The sequence below is a fragment of the Narcine bancroftii genome, chromosome 4, assembly GCF_036971445.1.
Source record: "Narcine bancroftii isolate sNarBan1 chromosome 4, sNarBan1.hap1, whole genome shotgun sequence".
Lineage (NCBI taxonomy): Eukaryota > Metazoa > Chordata > Chondrichthyes > Torpediniformes > Narcinidae > Narcine > Narcine bancroftii.
Genome location: NC_091472.1, coordinates 196,141,796 through 196,161,356, shown reverse-complemented (window position 1 = coordinate 196,161,356; position 19,561 = coordinate 196,141,796). Strand labels below are relative to the sequence as shown.

Genomic DNA, 19,561 nt, shown 5'->3' with positions numbered 1-19,561 from the left:
CAAAAATGTCATTCAAAACCAAACTCATACAAAAATCACTTGAGTCAAAAGTTATTTTTTAATCAAATGATCTACAGTTGAGCTGGAGGAAAAATTTGCAATTCAATAATGGAAAGGTTATGCAAATCAATTTGCATGTCACAAAATAGATTTTTAATTTTGATGTAGAAATTTCTGTTTCCTACTGACAAGAAATGACTTGGAGAATTTGAAGCTCTGAGAATGAGAGCTCTCACCACATTGACAAACACACATACACAGTATTTGTTACCTTGTCATTGTCTTTTCTTCTTTACCAAGGAGGTGATTAAATCCAGGGGATAAGTTTTCCTTAGGGCAGCGCTTTGGACTTGACTTGGCTGACAATGATGTTAGCAAAGTGTTTTGTTTGGCTAGCAAAGAGGGGAAAAATAATAATTGGAATAATAAAAAGTCATTTATTGGCTGGGGTCTGCAATCTCTGAGTATTTACATTTCATGGGCCCTACAGAGACAAATGCTGAATTCTTTTTCACATGCAGGATTTTAAAATTAGGAAGGAAAGGCAAGAAGGAAACAAAGGTTAAATCATGTTATTAAGGTAGGAGGAGTTGGGTGTTTCACTGGCTTGTTCCTAAACTGTGAATAAATCCTACAGATGAAAAATCAAGAAATAGCAGTAATTGCTATTGGGTCCAAAAACAGAGAAATTAAAATAAGGAATAAGAAATTGGAATTGGCATTATATATTTTGTATTTCTCTTCACAGTAGAACACTCTTCTAACTTAGCAGATCTGGTAAAATCAAGAGTTTCATAAAAGTAAGAAATTTACTAAGGAGAAAAGGTGAATATAGACATTAAATAAACTAGGAGCTATAAAATCCCCTGGAACAGCATCAGTGATTCTAATAAAAGAGGAGCCTAGAGAAATGAATTCAATTGTGATTTTTTAGAATTCATTAAATTCTGAAATAGACTGCAAGAAAACCAAAGTCAGTTAGTCTTTCACCAACGGTTGTGAAATTGCTGCGATCTGTTTGTAAAGAAGTGCTATATAAAATCATCATATGATTAAGTCAAGTCAACAAGTTATGATCCTCAAGGTGTTGAAGGTAGTAAATAGTGGATTGGACAAAAAACAAAAAGAAAAAAAGGAATCTTTAAAAAATTTTTTAAAAAATGGATAATATATAAATATCAAAAAATAAACTGCTAGAGAAACTTAGCATCTGAGGAGAGAGAGATGGTCACCACTTCAGTTCAAGAACCTGCATCATCCCCACAAATGTTGAGTTCCTGCAACAGTTTGTTTTTTTTTGCCCCAGATTCCAGCATTCAGATCATTATATCTAGTCATTGGTGTTACAATGTGTACAAAGATAGTTGATTAGACCAATCTGGGTTCAAATGTTCCTTTCCTTTTAACAACAGAGGTGCAGGGATGAGTTGTCCTTTATTTTCAAGATTCTCTTTTCTCTTTGCTTCCTCCATTCTAGCTTCCTCATCTGAAGCAATGCTTGTTACACAGGTACACAGAACAATCCAATGTTTGTTGTTGTTCTTGTGAAGCATGTCTTCAGTCTTTGAATCTCTTTATGTTTGTCCTTAAGTCAGCACTCTGTATCCTTCATTAGACATTCTTCCAAAATGTATTAAACTCTGTGTCCACCCATCTGATCTGTGATTCTTTCAAAGAATTGCGGTGGTTTATTTAAGATAAATTGGTCATGTGGAAATGGTTAAGTTGTCTGGCATACCTCACAGGCATAAAGTAAAGTGGGCATGGAAAGCACCATACACCTTTTGATTTGTCTTCGTTCCCATGTAACTTGAGTCTTCCATAAGTAGAGCTGCCTTTTCTATTCTATTCATAAAAGCTGAAGGAAATGGACAGTTAACTTTTCAGGTTGAAAACAAGCTTCAAAACTGAGAAAGGAAAAGAAAGACAATGCAACATTAAAGAGAGGAGGAGGCAGACAAGTAGGAATTGGAGATAGGTAAGAAGATGAGCAGGGGTGAAATATGAGAAACAAATGGAGCCAAGTGAGAAAACAAGAGAGGTGGAGCTGGGAGAGAAAAGACAGGAGAGTGATAGGTGGAAGCAGACAAAAAGGACAAAGAAAGACAGATGGGGCATTTGGGTCGAGGTAGAGGCTAGGAAGGAGGTATGAGGGTGAAGATGGAGATGGCTGCTAAAGAAGATAGGTGGAACCACTTGATGAAGAACACTGGGAAGGAGCATAGGGATGTGGGTGGTAGGCAGATTAAGAAGACAACAGGGGGCTAAGAGAGTAGGAAAGTAAAGGGTGTGTGTGAGAATCTAGGTGAAGGAAGAGCAAGAAAGGGATCAAGGAAGAGCAGGTTATTTGAAATGAGAGAACATTCATACACAGGCAAAATAGGAGGTGCTGCTACTCAATGTCAGGGTGAGGCCAAATGCAAATTTGAGGTCACACAGGACATAGGTCAGTGTGGGAACAGGAAAGAGAGAGCAGGCACCTAGATACAGGAGCTCATGCTTGGATTGGGCATCTGCAGGTCTTCCCACCAGTGGACAACATACACAAACGAGTGGTAGTGGGTGCGGAGGCAGCAGGTATGGTGGCTATTATGGTGGTGGAGGTGACTAAATTGTTAAGGCAGAGTGATCCTCGACTACCTGCTATCTCTGAAGGTACTTTCTTTTTTTTGGCAAGATGGCATTGAAGTGTGAAAGAGTCCATAAATGAATCTCTGATTGAGTTTGTTGTTGAGGAGTCTGATGGTGGATGGATAGCAACTGTTCATGAACCTGGTGGTGTGAGTCTTGTAGTACCTCTACCTCTTTCCTGATGACAACAGCGAGAATAGAGCATATCCTGGGTGGTGTGAATCCTCGATGATTGCTGCTGCCCTCTGACAGCAGCGATCCCTGTAAATGTTCTCGACAGTGGTGAGTTTTGCCTGTGATGTACTGAGCTGCACCCACTACCTTTAGCAGGGATTTCCACTTAAGAGGAATTTGAGGCCCCATTCCAAGCCATGATGCAACTGGTCAGCACATTTTTCACTCCACATCTTTAGAAGTTTGCTAAGGTTTACAATGTCATACTAAATTTCCCAAACTCCTGAGGAAGTAGAATTGTTGAAGTGCTTTCTTCATTATGACATTCGTGTGTTTGGTCCAGGAAAATTTCGATAGGATAGTGACTCCCAGGGATTCAAATTTGCTCACCCTCTCCACCTCTTATCCCCCAATCATCACTGGATCTTACACCTCTGATTTTCCCTTCCAAAAATCCACAATCAGTTCCTTGACTTCGGTGTCGTTGAGTGCAAAGTTGTTGTTAGTACACCATTCAGTCAAGTTTTCAATTTTCCTCCTATATGCTGACTCATCACCCCTTTTTAGACAATCCACTACTATAGTCTCATCAACAAATTATAGATAGTGTTGTCATACCCAGCCACATAGTAATAAGTGTAAAGCAAGTAGAGCAGGGGCTTAACAATGCAGCCCCTGATGGAGATTGTGAAGGAGATGGAGATTGTGAAGGAGATGGAGATTGTGAAGGAAATGTTCTTTCCAATCCCCACTGATTGTGGCCTGGAGGTGAGGAAATCCAGGATCCAATTACACAGAGGGGTATTAAGGTCCAGGTCTTAGAGTTTGCTGATCAGTTTTGAGGGTACTGGGTCAATAAAAACTGTAGTCAATAAAAAGCATCCTGATGTATGCATCTTTGCCATCTTGGTATTCCAGAGTTCCATGTAGGTGCAGTGATATGGCATCTACCATAGACCTGTTGCTGTGGTAGGTAAATTGGAATAGATCCATGTCGCTGCTCAAACAGGAGCTGATATGCTTCAACACCAGTCTGTTAAAACACTTCATTACTGCCACTGGCCAGTAGTCATTTAGGCAGGTTACCACACTCTTCTTCCTCACAGGTACAATTGAGGCCTGTTTGAAACAGGTGGGTACCAGGCCCTGCCAGAGTGAGATGTTGAAGATATTTGTGAATACCTTGGCAAGTTGGTCAGCACAGGTTTTCAGTACTCTGCCTTAAATGCAAGGGTATTTTAGCACAAGAGTCGAAAGACATTTTACTCCAATGCTACAGAGCTGTGTTATGACCTCATCTTGAATAATCCACTTGACTGATCATGTCTTGATTTCTCTAGACCTGGCATATTTTGGTTCAATTCAAGGTTCATCTATTTTGTCTACCACATCACTGATGGCACGATGGTTAAAAAAAGGTATCAAACAGAATGTGCAGTATTTGGAAATGATTGGACGCATGGGTATAAAAAGTTTTACTAACAACAACTAACCTTGATTTTTATGTCATAAATCTTGTCATAAAGTTATTATTGAAAAGTTAATAAATGTAGAAATATTTAACTACATATGGTCAACAAAGAGTTAATCCTTTTTAAAGGGTTACAGAAACATTCTTACTTGGAGTAGAAGTGGGTGTTGACTTCCTATTTGAAGGAGGTACAGATGATGATCTTTGCCCTGAGGGAGAGCTATTGCCCTTTGATCGTGTTCGATCCTTGGACAAGTCTACTCGACTGCAGCTGGAGTCCATAAATCCCAAGGTCTGTGTGCGTTTCAAGACTTCTGTTTACAAAAAAATTAACATTTCTACTTTAATCAATAAATGTTTCATTTCTGAAGTATATTTTACAACTTCTTCATTGACTGACAGGCAGTTGAGGAAGGGGACCCTGCAAATTATTCAAGTCATTATTAGTCTATCAGCTATTCTCAACCTTTTTTTGGCTAAGTCCCGGATTTTACTCAAAGTTTAGAAACTCCCTTCCCTGTGAAGTGGTCGTTTAGTTGTTTTTTTTTCTGTACTTCTTTCCTACTGACTATATAAAAAACAGAAAAAATATTTTATGATTTCAGTCCGTGGTCCCCCTTAAATGTGCTGTGGCCCCAGGAGGGTCGTATGGCTCCCATTGAGAATGGCTGCTATAGATTACCTATTTTTCTGGATCAAGAATTTATAAAGCCCATTTTTGTCCCCAGCAACAATAATCTTTGACTCATGAGTCCAAACAACAAATGATACACACAGTTTAAGGATTGCTTGGGATCAGGCAGTTAAGAATCCAGATGGTAATGTTACAGGAGCAACATCTTTTAACTATAGATTATCAAAGATTGTAGAAAGGCTAAGCAATCTGACTATAACACCATGCTACCTAAAGAAATTCAATTTGATGGAATGTACAAGGGTGCAACTGGCAAAGTTAAAATGAAAAGGATGATGGCAGTGAATAAGAACAGTATAGTCACCAGTGTAGATAGTATTGTCCAAAGTAATGATGAGTACTACCAAAGATTGTACTTTCTGTATTATATTATGGTTAATGACCTCTTCGGGGACGGAGAAAATTGAAGTAATCAAGATCAAAGAACACATGACAATAGGAGCACCAGGTCACTTGGTCCCCGAGTCCTACAGACCGTAGAACAGTACAGCACAGGAACAGGCCCTTTGGCCCTCATGTCTGTGCGGAACACGATGTCCAAATCAAACTAAAACCCTGATCCTTGCATATGATAAATATTTCTCCATCCCCTCATGTTCATATGTCCATCTGGAAGGCTTGTAAATGCTATTATTGTATCTCCTTCCACTGCAACTACTGCAGCCCATTCCAGGCACCCACCACTCTCTGTGTAAAATATATGCCCTATATATCTCCCTTAAACTTCCTCCCCCTCACCTTAAATGTGCCTCTCTTAGAGTGTGACACTTTTTCCCTGGGGAAAAGATTCTGACTATTTACACTGTTAATGGCACTTATGATTTTATAAACTTTTATAAGGTCATCCCTCACAACCTCTGCTTCATGGAAAACCACTAATGATTATCCAATCTCTGCTAATAACATAGCCTCTAAACCTCTTCTGTACCCTTTCTAAAACTCCAGATTCTTCCTGATTTCTTCTGGAGCAACCAGAATAGCACACCGTGCTGCAAGTGTAGCCTAACCAAAGTTTTATCAAGCTGAAACATGACCTGCCTAATTTTATACTCAATGACTTGCCCACTGAGGCCAAGCATGCCTCATATCTTCTTTACCACCCTATCTATTTGTGTGGCCATTTTCAATGAGTGATGGACCAGGACCCCAGTACCCTCAGCACATCAATGTATTTAAGAGTCCTACCATTAACTGCATACTTTCCAAAGGGTAACACCTCAAATTTGTCCTGATTAAACTCGATCTTTCATTTTTCTGTTCATATCTGTAACTGATCTATATACCATTGCATTTTTTGTTCACCCTCCAGGGATGTTGGAGGAGGCTGGAACAATAGGTGCACTTAAGAGACTCTTAGATAGGCACATGGATGAAAGAAAAATAGAGGGTTATGAGGTAAGGGGGGGGCGCTTCATTTTTTTAAAGGTCCATATAGATCAGCAAAACAGACTGAAGGTGTGCTGTTATAACCATATAACCATATAACAGTTTATAGCATGGAAACAGGCCATCTCGGCCCTACAAGTCCACACCGGTTCACTTAAACAATTCCGCTTGCTCCCCCTGCCTATTCTCTGCCCATAACCCTCTAATCCCCTCTTATCCATGTATATATCCAGCCTCCTCTTAAATTAAAGAATTGGCTTTGCCTCAATGATTTCCTCTGGAAGATTATTTTATGTTCTATGTTCTATGAAACACTGAGCCGCCAGACCTGTCCCTCCTGCAACGAAGTTTCACTATTGGCCACAATATCAGGATTTCACATGCTAATTCATGAGGTCATAAGATATAGGAGCAGAAGTTAGCCATTTGGCTGATCGGGTCTGTTCCGCCATTCCATCATGAGCTGATCTATTCTCCCACTCAGCCCCATTCCCAAGCCTTCTCCCCATAACCTTGATATCCTGACTATTTATATAGCTTTAATCTCATCTGCTTTTCCTACAATACTCCTTACATTGAAATAGACATACCTCAGAACATTACTCCCACCCTTTGCTTCTCATATTATTTTTCCACCCCACTACACTATCTGCTCTGGGACTCTGGTTCCCATTCATCTAAAAATCTAATTTACACCCCCCAGAGCTGCACTGTTAAATTTTTCTGCAAGGATATTAGTTCCCCCCCCCCCCCACCCCCTCCCGCAGTTCAGATGCAAACCATGCTGCTGGTATAGGTCAAAACACCAAAATGCTGGAGGAACTCAGCTGGTCTTTTCAGCATCCATAGGAGTTAAAGATATATTGCCAACACTTTGGGCTGAGCCCTTCTTCAAGTAAAAAAAATCAGAAAATGCAGAAGCAGGATATATCAAAAAGTTTCAGAATTCAAAAAATGGGAGAGGAATCCAGACCAACAAAAGGTGTTAATTGGATTTAATAAGTACTACGTGCTCCCGTTTCTTTTAGTGTGACTGTCACTTTAAAGGTTAGTACAGGTTGCAACCATTCACAGTTGTGGAAAGACTGAGTGGCACCATCAAGTACTCTGGAGGAAGAGAAAGAACAATGGTCATTTATCCGTGAACACAGATGGTGAGTCATGTGAGTAGGACTCTTAAAGAAAGAGAAATTTTCATTATTGACCAGCCATCTGATGAACACAGCGGTAGAGTGACTCTGTGTGAAATGGACAATTTAGCTGATTCCCCCTGTCAGGGGAATTATTGAACCACCGTGACCAAAGGATGGGTAATTTGATTGACCAGTATCTGGGTAAAGAAAGCAGAATTGCTGCATCAGATCATGACCAAAGTGATGGTCATTTCGACTGACCCATGCCTGGGTTTTGGAAGCATTGTAGAAGGCATTTGTTTCATTTCACCTACGCAAGTAAAAGGGGTGTTGTTACAACCATTCATCCGAAAGGATAGTTTTCAGCAAGAAACTCAACAAGGCTTAGTGAGTTTTCAGAAGTTCAATCACTCAGTCTCTCCCTGAGTTTCAACTCAGGATTTCTAAGACTGAACTTTGGGAATGAGTTCCCAGAATTGTGCCTAATGGTTTGGGTATCACACAAGCACACACATAAGTATATTGGCGCATAGTTGGGCTAAATTTAATTAAGATGTTATATTATTAGTAATTATAAATAAATATATTGTTTTAAAAGAAAACAGTAATCGTCTCTTGGTGAATTTCTATTGCTGCTGGTTTGCTTTGTAACTTAAAGGACTAGGTAGAATTTATCATGTCTGTGCAAAAGGAGACAGGAAATAGAGAGACAACGGGGAAAGCAGGAGATGGGAGGGGGGGTTTTAATGAAAGCCAGAGAAGTTGATATTAAAGCCAACTGGTTGGAGGGTGCCCAGTCGGAACAAGAGGTGTTGTTCCTCCAATTTACGGGTGGTGTCTGTCTGGCAGTACATGAGATCATGGACAGACATGTCGGCAAGGGAATAGGATGGAGAACTGAAATGGGTGGCTACTGGGAGAGCCACACTATTGCGGCCGACAGAACCAAAGTGCTCAACTAAGCAGTCTCCCAGTCTGCTTCCAGTTTCTCCTATGCAGAGACCACAGCAGGAGCACCGGATGTGGTAGGTGACCCCTGCAGATTCACAAGTGAAACGTTGCTTCACTTGGAAGGACTGTTTGGGGCCCTGAATGGTGCTGAGGGAGGAGGTGTGGGCACAAGTGGAGCATCTCCTGATGTCACAGGGGTAGGTCCCAAGGGGTCAATTGGTAGGGAGGGAGGGGTGGACAAGGGAGTCATGGGTGGACAAGGGAGTCATGGAGGGAGCCGTCCTGCAGAAGGCAGCGAGAGGAGGAGAGGGGAATATGTGTCTAGTGGTGGGATCACATAGTAGATGGTGGGAATAGTGGAGGAAGATGAATTGGATGCGGAGGCTGGTGGGTGGTAGATGAGGACGAGGAATTCTGTTCTTGTTGCGCTTGAGGGTAGAGGGGACTAGGCAGATGTGCGGGAAATGGAGGATATGCAGGTGAGAACCAAGTTGATGATAGTAGAGGGAAAGTCACATTGTTTGAAGAAGGAGAACATCTCTGATGATCTAGCACGGAAGTCCTCATCCTGGGTGCTGATGTGACAGAAACAGAGGAATTAAGAGAATGGAATGGAATCCTTACAGGGGACAGGGTGGAAGGAGGTGTAGTCAAGGTAGCTGTGGGAGTTGGTGGGCTTATAGAAGATGTCTGTCGAGAGTTTGTCTCCTGAGATGGAGACTGAAAGATCGAGGAAAGAGAGAGTGGTGCAAGACATGGACCGGGTGAATTTGAGGTCAGTGTGGAAAGTGGCAGCAAAGTGGATGAAGCCAATGATCACATCATGGGTACATTAGGCAGCACCAAAGTAGTCATCGATGTAGCAGAGGAAGAGTTGAAGGACCTTGCCTGTGTAGATTTTTAGCATGGAATGCTCCACATAGCCAACAAAAAGGCAGGCATAGCTGGGGCCCATGGCTACCCCTTTAACCTAGAGAAAGAGGGATGAATCAAAGGAAAAATTATTGAGGGTGAGGACAAGTTCTGCCAACTGGAGGAGGGTGGTGGTGGTCCAGAAAGAAACAAAGGGCTTTGAGGCCTTCAGTATGAGGAATGGGGAGGTGTTTAGGTATTGGATATCCATGGTAAATAAGAGGCGAGTGAGTTCAGAGAACTGGAAGTTGTTGAAGTGAAGGATGTAGGTTGAGAGGGACTGGTCCAGGATGGACAAAACAGAGGCAAGGTAAGCAGAAATCAATTCAGTAGGGCAGGAGCAAGTGGACATGATGGGTCTGCTGGGATAAATTGGGTTTGTGGATCTTGGGTAGGAGGTAGAAACAGGAGTGTAGAGTTGAGCAATAATAAGGATGGAGGCTGTGCCAGAGAGGTGACTGGATGAGTTCAAAGATGGTATGTAATACAGTGGTTTGCTAAGTTTTGGTGGGGTCCTGTTGGAGGGGTAATAAGAGGAGGTATCTGAGAGTTGTCGTCTGGCTTCGGCCAGATAGTGGTCAGTGTGCCAGACCACAACAGCACCACCCTTGTCTGCAGGTTTGATGATGATGTTTGGATTGGTGTGGATAGAATGGAGGGCCAGGTGTTCTAAGGGGGTGAGATTGGAATGAGTGAGGGGAATACTGAAGTTGATATGGTTGATGCCACAGCAGCAGTTGGAAATATAAAGGTTCAGTGCAGGTAGAATGCCAGAACAAGGTGTCCAGGAGGAGTAAGATGTTTTAAAGCGGCTCTATCTGTCGCAATAGCATGGATCTCCCAGTGGCAACCCATTTCAATTCTTCATCCCATTCCCTTGCTGACATGTCTGTCCATAGTCTCATGTACTGCCAGACTGAGACCATCGGTAAATTGGAGGAACAACACCTCATCTTCCAACTGGGCACCCTCCAACCAGATGGCATTAATATCGACTTCTCTGGCTTTCTTTAAACCCGCGCCCCCCCCCCCTTGCTTCCCCGTCATCTCTCCATTTCCTGTTTCCTTTTGCACAGACATGATAAATTCTACTTAGACCCTTATCATATCCAATTAACACCTTTTGTTTAACTGGATTCCTTCACCATTGTTTGAATTCTGAGACATTCTGATATATCCTGCTTCTGCCTTTTCTAATTTTTCATTGAAGAAGGGCTAAGGCCCAAAACGTTGGCAATATATCTTTGTCTCCTATAGATGGTGAAAAGACCAGCTGACTTCCTTCAGAATTTTGGTGTTTTTAACTACAATCAGAGCATCTGCAATCTATCTTGTTTCATGCTGGTATAGGTCTCACCTTCCCTGGAAGGGCACCCAATGATCCAGAAAATGGAAGCCTTTCTACCTGCATCACATATTAAGCGGCATTATCCCCCATTTCTAACCTCACTACTACATGGCACAGGTAGAAATCCTGAGATCACAACCCTGGAGGTCCTGTTCTTTAACTTAGAACCCAACTCCCTGAACTCTTTTTGCAGGATTTCATCACCCTTCTTACCCTAGTCATTGGTCCTCTTCATTTGCCTCTTTTAATAACTGATGATATATCCTGTAGAGCACTGGGGACTTGGCCACCATAATCGCAATAGACCCAACCCAACTTTTTCTTGATTTCAAAATGCCCTCATATATGAGCATTCTCCACATTCCAGACAAAGGGAGAAAGGGGCAATAAAATCAAAGATAACATGTGAAAAAAAATAGGTCATATAGGGAGGAGTAGGTACTCAAACAAGTGAAGGTGCCAAAGTTGATATTGAGAAAGAGAACAGATGGAACCAGAGCTGAAGGGGAAAGGGGAGACAGAGCAGAAGAATCTGGTGGGGTTGGAAGATGATAGAACCAAAGAGGAGGGGAGGAGGGTTGGAAAAGGGTAAAAGGGAGAGAAACAGGGGAAAGCATAAGTAGTGCAGAGGAAGAGAGAGGGGACATTACCCAAAATTAGAAATTTCTCCCTTGGTTTGGCATCTACCAATCTTCTGTCCAACATACTTCACCTCTCCCAGAGGAAACTGTTGAAGCGGCAAAAATAACAACATTCAAAAGATATTTGAACAGATTTATGGATAGGAAAGGCTTAGAAAGATATTGACCAAAAACAGGTAAATGGGACTTGCCCAGAATGCCAACTTTATCGGCATGGACAAGTTGGGCTGAAGGGTCTGTTTTATACTGTATGACAATGATAGTAGATAAACGTAAAAGGGAATTCAGTCTGCAAAAAGTACAGATCAAGTGCCACTGTAATATAATATGCAATTATATAATGGCATCAAGAAATTTAATTTCAATAAACAAAAAAAAATGACTGAGTATATTTAGTTTTCAATTCAAATAAAGTTTGCCAACAACAAATAAAGTATGGTAATGGCAACTGAGCAGAATAACCTGGGCCTTACTTGTCCCATCTCCTGCTCCTGAAACATCATGTAAAGGCATGTGTACTCCCCAGCTTTCAGAGACATTTCTATCATCAAGTTGTTTTAAGGCTCTTAGAATGGGTGGATTAGGTTCCTCCAAACCATTGGAATTATCTTGCCGACTGCAGGGGTGATCTTTTTCTGGTGGAGAATGGTACCTGGACAAAACAACAAAAGAGAAATAACCTTTTCTTAGTAACATCTATCAGGTTATTGTGCCAGCTGGCAAATTCTGATCCACAGAAAGGAGTTTGTTCACCGTTCGGGAAATTAAATTCAGAGAAAAATAAGTATGAAATTTAATGCAAAAACTCATCTGTTTCACCAATATCCTTTGAGAATGAAATCTGTAATCCTTACCCAGCCAGCGTATTATGGCATTTAACACAATATACTACTTGTTTCTTTTGTAAGGCATTTCCTTTATCTTCCAAATTTTGTTTGGATTCTGCTCACCCTGTTGGATTTTCACAATATGATTTGGTTCCAATTCTTCAGTTGAAGAAAATGTTATAATTTGCAACAAGGAAATTAAGTTTATATTAAACCGAACACTGATGCAGGGTAACCCTGACAAAATCTAGTTGGTCTTCAATAACACTCAGTAACACAAATGGTTCCAATTGAAATAGGATTATCAGATCAATTAACCCAAACACCAAATAATTTGCAAGAGAAAGTCTCACAGTGATCTGACTTAGCCATGATGGCATCTCTCTGTTCCTGCATAAAACACTACATTTATAAATGGAAATTCCCAGCATTTATAAATTTGCTGAAGAAACTAAAGCTGATCTAAATTTGCAAGTAACATGAAAATGAGTGAAAAAGCAAACTATGTAGAGGACACAGAGTCTGTAGAAAGATGTAGATATAAGGCAAAGGTCTGGCAGATGGAGTTCAATGTTGGTAAATATGAGATCATCCACTTTGGAAGGAAGATATAGAAAATTGGTCTACTATTTAAATGGTAAAAAAAAATACAGTATGCTATTGTATCGAGAGACTTCTACGTGAATCAGAAAAAGCTAGTTTGCAGGTGTGGCAAGTAATCATGAAGGCAAATAGGATGAATGGCCTTTTCATTGCTCAGATGATTAAAGTTAAGAGCAGGGATGTGCTCTGCTGCAAAGGTACAAGGTGCTGGCGAGGCCACCACTGGAGTACTGCGTACTACTCTAATCTCCCTACTTGAGGGAAAATCTATTGAATTTGGAAATAGTGCAAAGGAGGCTCATCAGAGTGATTGTGGAAATGAAGCAGTTCGCTTACGAGGAGAGATCGAGGAGCCTGGGACTTTATTCATTGAAGTTTAAAAGGGTGAGGGGAGCATCTTCTAGAGATTGAAACCAGGGAAATTGTTTCCATTGGAAGATGACTCTAGAATTAAGAGACATAGCAACAAGATCCAGAGGAGTAGATGAGGAGGAACTACTTCTCCCAGGGAGCACTGAATTTGGAAATTTTTACATAATGAAACAATAAAATTCTATTTGTTAACAACTGTTTAAGACACAGATAGCTAGATTTTTCAATAATTGAGGAATTAGGATTTAAGGAAACAGGCAGGTAGGTAGGGCCAAGTTCACAGCAGGATCTCATTCAATGGCAGAACAGATGCCCAGCTCCTTGATCCCATTACTGACACTAGTTCATTTTTAAATAATTCAACTATTTGTGAGCTACACCTGGGTAGCTACATTAATCTCTTAAAATAATACATCCAGAAACATATCAAAGTATTTTTCAATGTTTAGGGTTAACAACTTAAAGCTGAAGTATACCTCAAGTAAAAATATATAAAAATGCGGACATTGAATATCCAAAATAAAATTAGAATATGCTGCATGTAGCTAGTCAGAAGATCAGGCCTCTTCCATGGAGAGAGAAAAATAGAATTAATGCTTGACTTCAAACCATTTGAAAAGGTGCTACTTAAAAGGCTTGAGTACTAGACAAGAACTCAGGAAGAGTTAATATGGATTGAAGATTAATTATCACAGAGAGGTTAGAATCTGAATTAGTCAGCAGAGAAGCCAGGTGACTTCATACCAATAAACCTTACAACAGTAGTAGGGAAATTAATGGAGAAAGGGTTTTTATTTTGGGTTTGGAAAGGCATGAGTTAATCATGGACAGTTGGCATGGCTTTGTAAGAAAGGAAATTTTGCTTCATTAATTTGATTGAATATTTTTGAGGAAATAGCAAAAAGATTGATGAAGACAGGACACTTCACCTTGTCTATATAGATGTCAGGCATTTGTCAAGATCCTGCATTAGGTAGGCTGATCAAGAAGATCAAACCATATGGGATCCTGGTTCCAGTTGAATCTAAAATTGCCTTGGTAATAGGAAGCAGAGGATAGTGATGAAAGGATGCTTTTCTGATCAGAAAATTGTTGTTAGTGGCATACCAAAGGGTCAATTGAACTTTTGCAGTGGAAAACGGGGGCGGATCAACAGAAAATAGCACCTAAGCAAATGGGGGCCAGCCTCTCATGAGAGTGGATCTTCGTAGCTGCCATGTTGTGTTGTGTTTGGCTTTGGCCTTTGAATAAGTTGAGAGTGAACAGTAGGACGGACGGACTGAGTGTAAAAGAAAGATGTGTATTCTTTGTACCTTTGGTCATTTCCCCACCCCCCACTGCTGCCACCACCCCACCCCCACCTCCCCCCACCCCTGTCCAGCACCAGGATTCCATGCCTGGGGGTCAATGAAGGATCAAGTATTCCATGAAGAGGGTTGATGGTCTAAAAAGTTTGGGGACCCCTGATCTCAAGCTGTAGCAGGATATAGATCAGATAGCTAATTGGATGGAATACTGGTAAATGGAATTTAAACCTGACAAATGTAATGTTCAATTCCATGGTTCTTTGAAAACAGCAAGACAGATAGGATTGTGAAGAGGATATATACACATACATAGAATATTACATTTGGGAAATTATGTTGCAACTTTTCAAAGAACTTGAACTCGGAATATCATGTGCAGTACTGTCAGCCTTCTACAAAAGCTATATCCAGAGCGACCTGACAAGCTGCATCACAGTGTGGTATGGTTGCTGGAGAGAAATATGGTCAATCCACAGGACCATAAGAGTGGATCACTGGAGTCTCCCTTTCCCCACACCGACATGATCTACCAGGATCATTGTCTGAAGAGGGTGTGCAAATCATTGAGGACACCTTCCACCCTGCACACAGCTGCTCCCTGTCTCCATCTGGAGAGACAAACTATCCACAGACATTATCAAAAGCCCCACTAGCTCTCATTTATAATACACAAAAGTGCTGGAGAAACTCAGTCGGTCATGCAGTATTTGTAGGAAGCAAAGGGTAACCAACATTTCAGGCCTGAGGCCTTCAACAAATAAGAGCATAAAGCAGGTAGGCACGAATAAAAAACTGGGGCGAGGAGAGTTGAAGAGGGGAGAAGGGGCAGGGAGAGCAGCACAGACCAAAGGGCAAGAGGCCTTAGGTGGATATGGGTGGATGGGCCGAAGATAAAAATAGATGATGAGATAGGGAGGGGGATTGCCCCCTGAATGGAGAGGGAAGGGTGTGAGAAGCTGGAGAAAAGGAGACAGAGGGATAGGGAGAGCAAGAGAGACAGGGGAGGAGCCTAATGGAAACTGGATAAGTTGATGTTTATGCCATCTGGTTGGAGAGTACCCAAATGGAATATTAGGTGTTGTTCCTACAATTTGTGGGTTGCCTTGGTTTGGTAGTAGTGCACAAGGCCATGGTCAGACATGTCAGGATGGGAATGAGGAATGAAATTAAAAATGTTGGCCAGGAAGCCACAACAGGTGCACTTGCCTTCTGTAAGGAATCTATTCCTTTCTATCTTGGGGTGGCATGGTTAACGTAGCAGTTAACACAACACCTTTACAGTGCCAGCTATCAGGATGGGGATCCCATAAGGAGTTTGTACGTTTTCCCTATGTCTGCGTGGGTTTTCCCCAGGGGCTCCAGTTTCCTACCACCATTTGAAGGTGTCGGTTAATTGGGTGGCAAGGGCTTGTAGGCTGAAAGGGCCTGTTACCATGCTGTATGTCTAAATTTAAATTCTCACTTCTTCTGACTCCACTGCAGCTTCTGTCCTCAAAGAACCCCATTAGGATGAGGCCTTCCATTCCAGGAAATATGACATTCTCCTTCTTCAGAAAACGTGGCTTCCCCTCTATTGTCATTAACTCACCCCTCACCATCATCACCTTTATTTCCAGCAGATGTGCCCTGGCCCCTTCCACCTTTTCCCCACAGAGTACCCCTTGTCCTTATGTACCATCCCACCAGATTTTGCATTCAACATACTATTCTCTACAACAGGATTCCACAACCAGACACATTTACTCTCCCTTCCCCATTTTCTGCAGGGACACTCCCTCCACAATTCCCTTGTCCACTGGTTCAACCAATCACTCTCTTGGTACCTACCCTTGTGACTGCAAGAAGTGCTACCCTTGTAGTCACATCTCCTCTCTCACCACTATTCACGGTCCAAACAGGCCTTCCAAGTGAAGCAACACTTCACGTGAATCTGCTGAGGTCATTTACAGCATCTGGCATTCCTCTATATTGGGGAGACTGGATGCAGACTGAGAAATTGTTTTGTTGAGCACCTTCACTATCTGCTACAACAGAAAGGACAACCATTTCAATTCCACACACAATTCCCATGGTCTTATGTACTGCCAAATCAAATCCACCCACGAATTGGAGGAATAACACCTTGCATCTGATCTTGGCAATCTCCAATCAGACAGCATCTGAAATGTTTACTTTTATAATTTCCATAAACAGCCTCCCGCCGTCTCTCTTTTTCCTTACCCCTCCAGCTCCATCTCTTATCAGAAAACTATATCAGTTCTCAGCTTCTTATTCTTCTACCTTCCTATTTATTGCCTCTTATCTATTAGCTTCTCTTCCTCCCCTTTCCACTTCCTCCCTCCTCTCCCCTACTTTTTTATTCAGGTATCCACCTGTATTATCATATTCCCAATGAAAGGTTCAGGCCAAAACGATGATTGCTTTTTATTTCCTATGGCTGCTATATAAACTGCTAAGGATCTCCAGCACTTTTATATATTGCATAGACTGCAAAATAGTTAATAAAAGGGATCTTCATGTTCTTGTGCATGAAACACAAAGGAGTTATCAAGTTCATTTTGTATTTAAGAATCAAAATGACATAGTAGCCTTTATTGATCTAATTTAAAAATAGGGAAGTGCAGTTCTAATTGCACAGGATGTTGTTGAGGCTGCATCTGGAACACTACAATTTGGTGCTCCTAGTTAAGAAAATATAGAGTGACTTTGGGGGTAATCAAAAAGAATTTACTAAGCTGATTTCTGGGATGAACACATTAACCTGAAACTAACAGCAAAAAAAAATAACATCTATATCCTTTTGAGTTCAGAAGAATGAGTAGTCATCTTATGGAAGCATGGAAGATCCTAAGGGCATGTGACAAGATAAATGCTGAGATATTTCAAATGCAAAAAGCAAACTGCTGGAGGAAGTCTGAGGGTCAGACACATCTTTTGAGGAAGAGATATAGTCAATGTTTCATGTCAAGACCCTGATCCTGATGCAATTTGCTTTCTGCTCCAGATTACAGCATCTGCAGTACTTACTTATTGATCTTTTTCATTGTAACTCTATGCTCTGTAACTGCTTTTGCCCAACTACTTTGTAGAGCTGCATGAAAGTTTACTTCTGGATGATTCATGAAAAAACCCTTCTTGCTATACCAACAATGTGACAGTATTCTTGAACTGTTGTGAATCAAGAAGTTTCTATTAAGGGGAGTGTCTCAAACAATATGAGAATCAGAATCAGAATTTATTTTCATTAACATGTCATGGAATTCAGTGTTTTGCAGCAGTACCGTAGTGCAAACATTTATATAGGTATAGTATCTGTTCCATTATTCTCACATAATACTGTCCTACCTTTAGAATGTAACATACATGAAATTCTTTAACTTTTGTCTACCGTAAGCCAGACAGAAAGTCGCCACTTAGTCCAACTCCCCTCACAGAAACCTACAGCACCTGGTGTTGTTCGGTAGTCTCCCCTCCAAGTACTGACCAGGCCTAAGCCTACTTAGCTTCTGAGATCAGACAGACAATCTCAGGTGCATTCAGGCTTTTAGGCAAAATCATCTTACAACATTACTGTAAAATAATAAAAATAATCGTGCACATAAAGTAAGGCAGTGTCTTTGGTTCATTGATTATTCAGGAATCTGATGGCAGTGGGGAATACGCTGTTCTTGTGCCATTGAGTGCTTGTCTTTAGGCTCCTCTACCTTTTTCCCAATGGTAGCAAAGGGAAGAGGGCATGGCCTGGGTAGCGGGGTTCTTTGAGGACAGAGACTGCCTTTTTAAGATACTGTCTCACGTAAATGTCCTTTTTTTTTTAATTTTTTTATTTTTCACACTATGAACCATGCTGACCAAAATACATACAGACATTTTTCTCTTGAATATATACAGTGTCATTTTATCCCCTTTTTCCCCCCTCCCTTCCTCATCCCCTCTCCATTTATTCAAAGTTCAATCTATATGATACATTAAACCCGTTAAACAATGTCGTCACTTAATAAAAATAAACAAGGAATTTGTGTCTTCTACTTTTACATATTGGGTCAGTTCATTTCGTTGTCTTCTCCTTCTGTCATTTTAGGGGGTACAGGTCCAAGGTAGGATTTCTTTATTGTGTTTCATGTATGGTTCCCATATTTGTTCGAATATTGTGATGTTATTTCTTAAATTATATGTTATTTTTTCCAATGGAATACATTTATTCATTTCTATGTACCATTGCTGTATTCTCAGATTGTCTTCTAATTTCCAGGTTGACATAACACATTTTTTTGCTACAGCTAGGGCTATCATAACAAATCTTTTTTGTGCTCCATCCAAATCGAGTCCAAGTTCTTTATTTCTTATATTACTTAGAAGGAAGATCTCTGGGTTTTTTGGTATGTTGCTTTTTGTGATTTTATTTAATATCTGGTTCAGATCTTCCCAAAATTTTTTTACTTTCTCACTTGCCCAAATTGCATGTACTGTTGTTCCCATTTCCTTCTTACAACGAAAACATCTGTCTGATACTGTTGGGTCCCATTTATTTAACTTTTGGGGTGTGATGTATAGCCTGTGTAACCAATTATATTGTATCATGTGTAACCTCGTGTTTATTGTATTTCTCATAGTTCCGGAGCATAGCTTTTCCCATCTTTCATTCTTTATCTTTATGTTTAGATCTTGTCCCATTTTTGTTTAGGTTTACAGCTTGTTTCCTCGTTCTCCTTTCCTTGCAGTTTGATGTACATGTTTGTTATAAATTTTTAAATTATCATCGTGTCTGTAATCACATATTCAAAATTGCTTCCTTCTGGTAACCTCAGACTGTTTCCCAATTTGTCCTTCAAATAGGTTTTCAGCTGGTGGTATGCAAACATTGTATCATGAGTTATATTATATTTGACCTTTATTTGTTCAAAAGATAATAATTTATTTCCCGAAAAACAATTTTCTATTCTTTTGATCCCTTTTCTCTCCCATTCTCTAAAGGAAAGGTTATCTATTGTGAAAGGGATTAGTTGATTTTATGTCAATATTAATTTTGGTAGTTGATAATTTATTTTATTCCTTTCTTCGTGAATCTTCTACCAAATGTTGAGCAGATGGTGCAATACTGGTGAATTCCT

General features: G+C 40.7%; 1 protein-coding gene across 5 annotated transcripts in view; it reads right to left on the bottom strand.

Moving 5' to 3' along the window:
- The window catches only part of LOC138761423 (M-phase phosphoprotein 9), a 226,391-nt gene that overhangs the window by 25,298 nt on the left and 181,532 nt on the right, over window positions 1-19,561 (bottom strand). For all 5 annotated transcript variants that reach the window (XR_011356317.1, XM_069933516.1, XM_069933517.1 and 2 more), the window contains 3 exons: window positions 11,815-11,993; window positions 4,426-4,590; window positions 272-392 (listed from right to left, as the gene is read on the bottom strand). Coding sequence is in view for 4 of the 5 variants with exons in the window: in XM_069933516.1 (XP_069789617.1) it covers window positions 272-392; window positions 4,426-4,590; window positions 11,815-11,993 (465 nt within the window). In the remaining variant the exon portion in view is untranslated. The remainder of the gene's footprint in view (window positions 1-271; window positions 393-4,425; window positions 4,591-11,814; window positions 11,994-19,561) is intronic.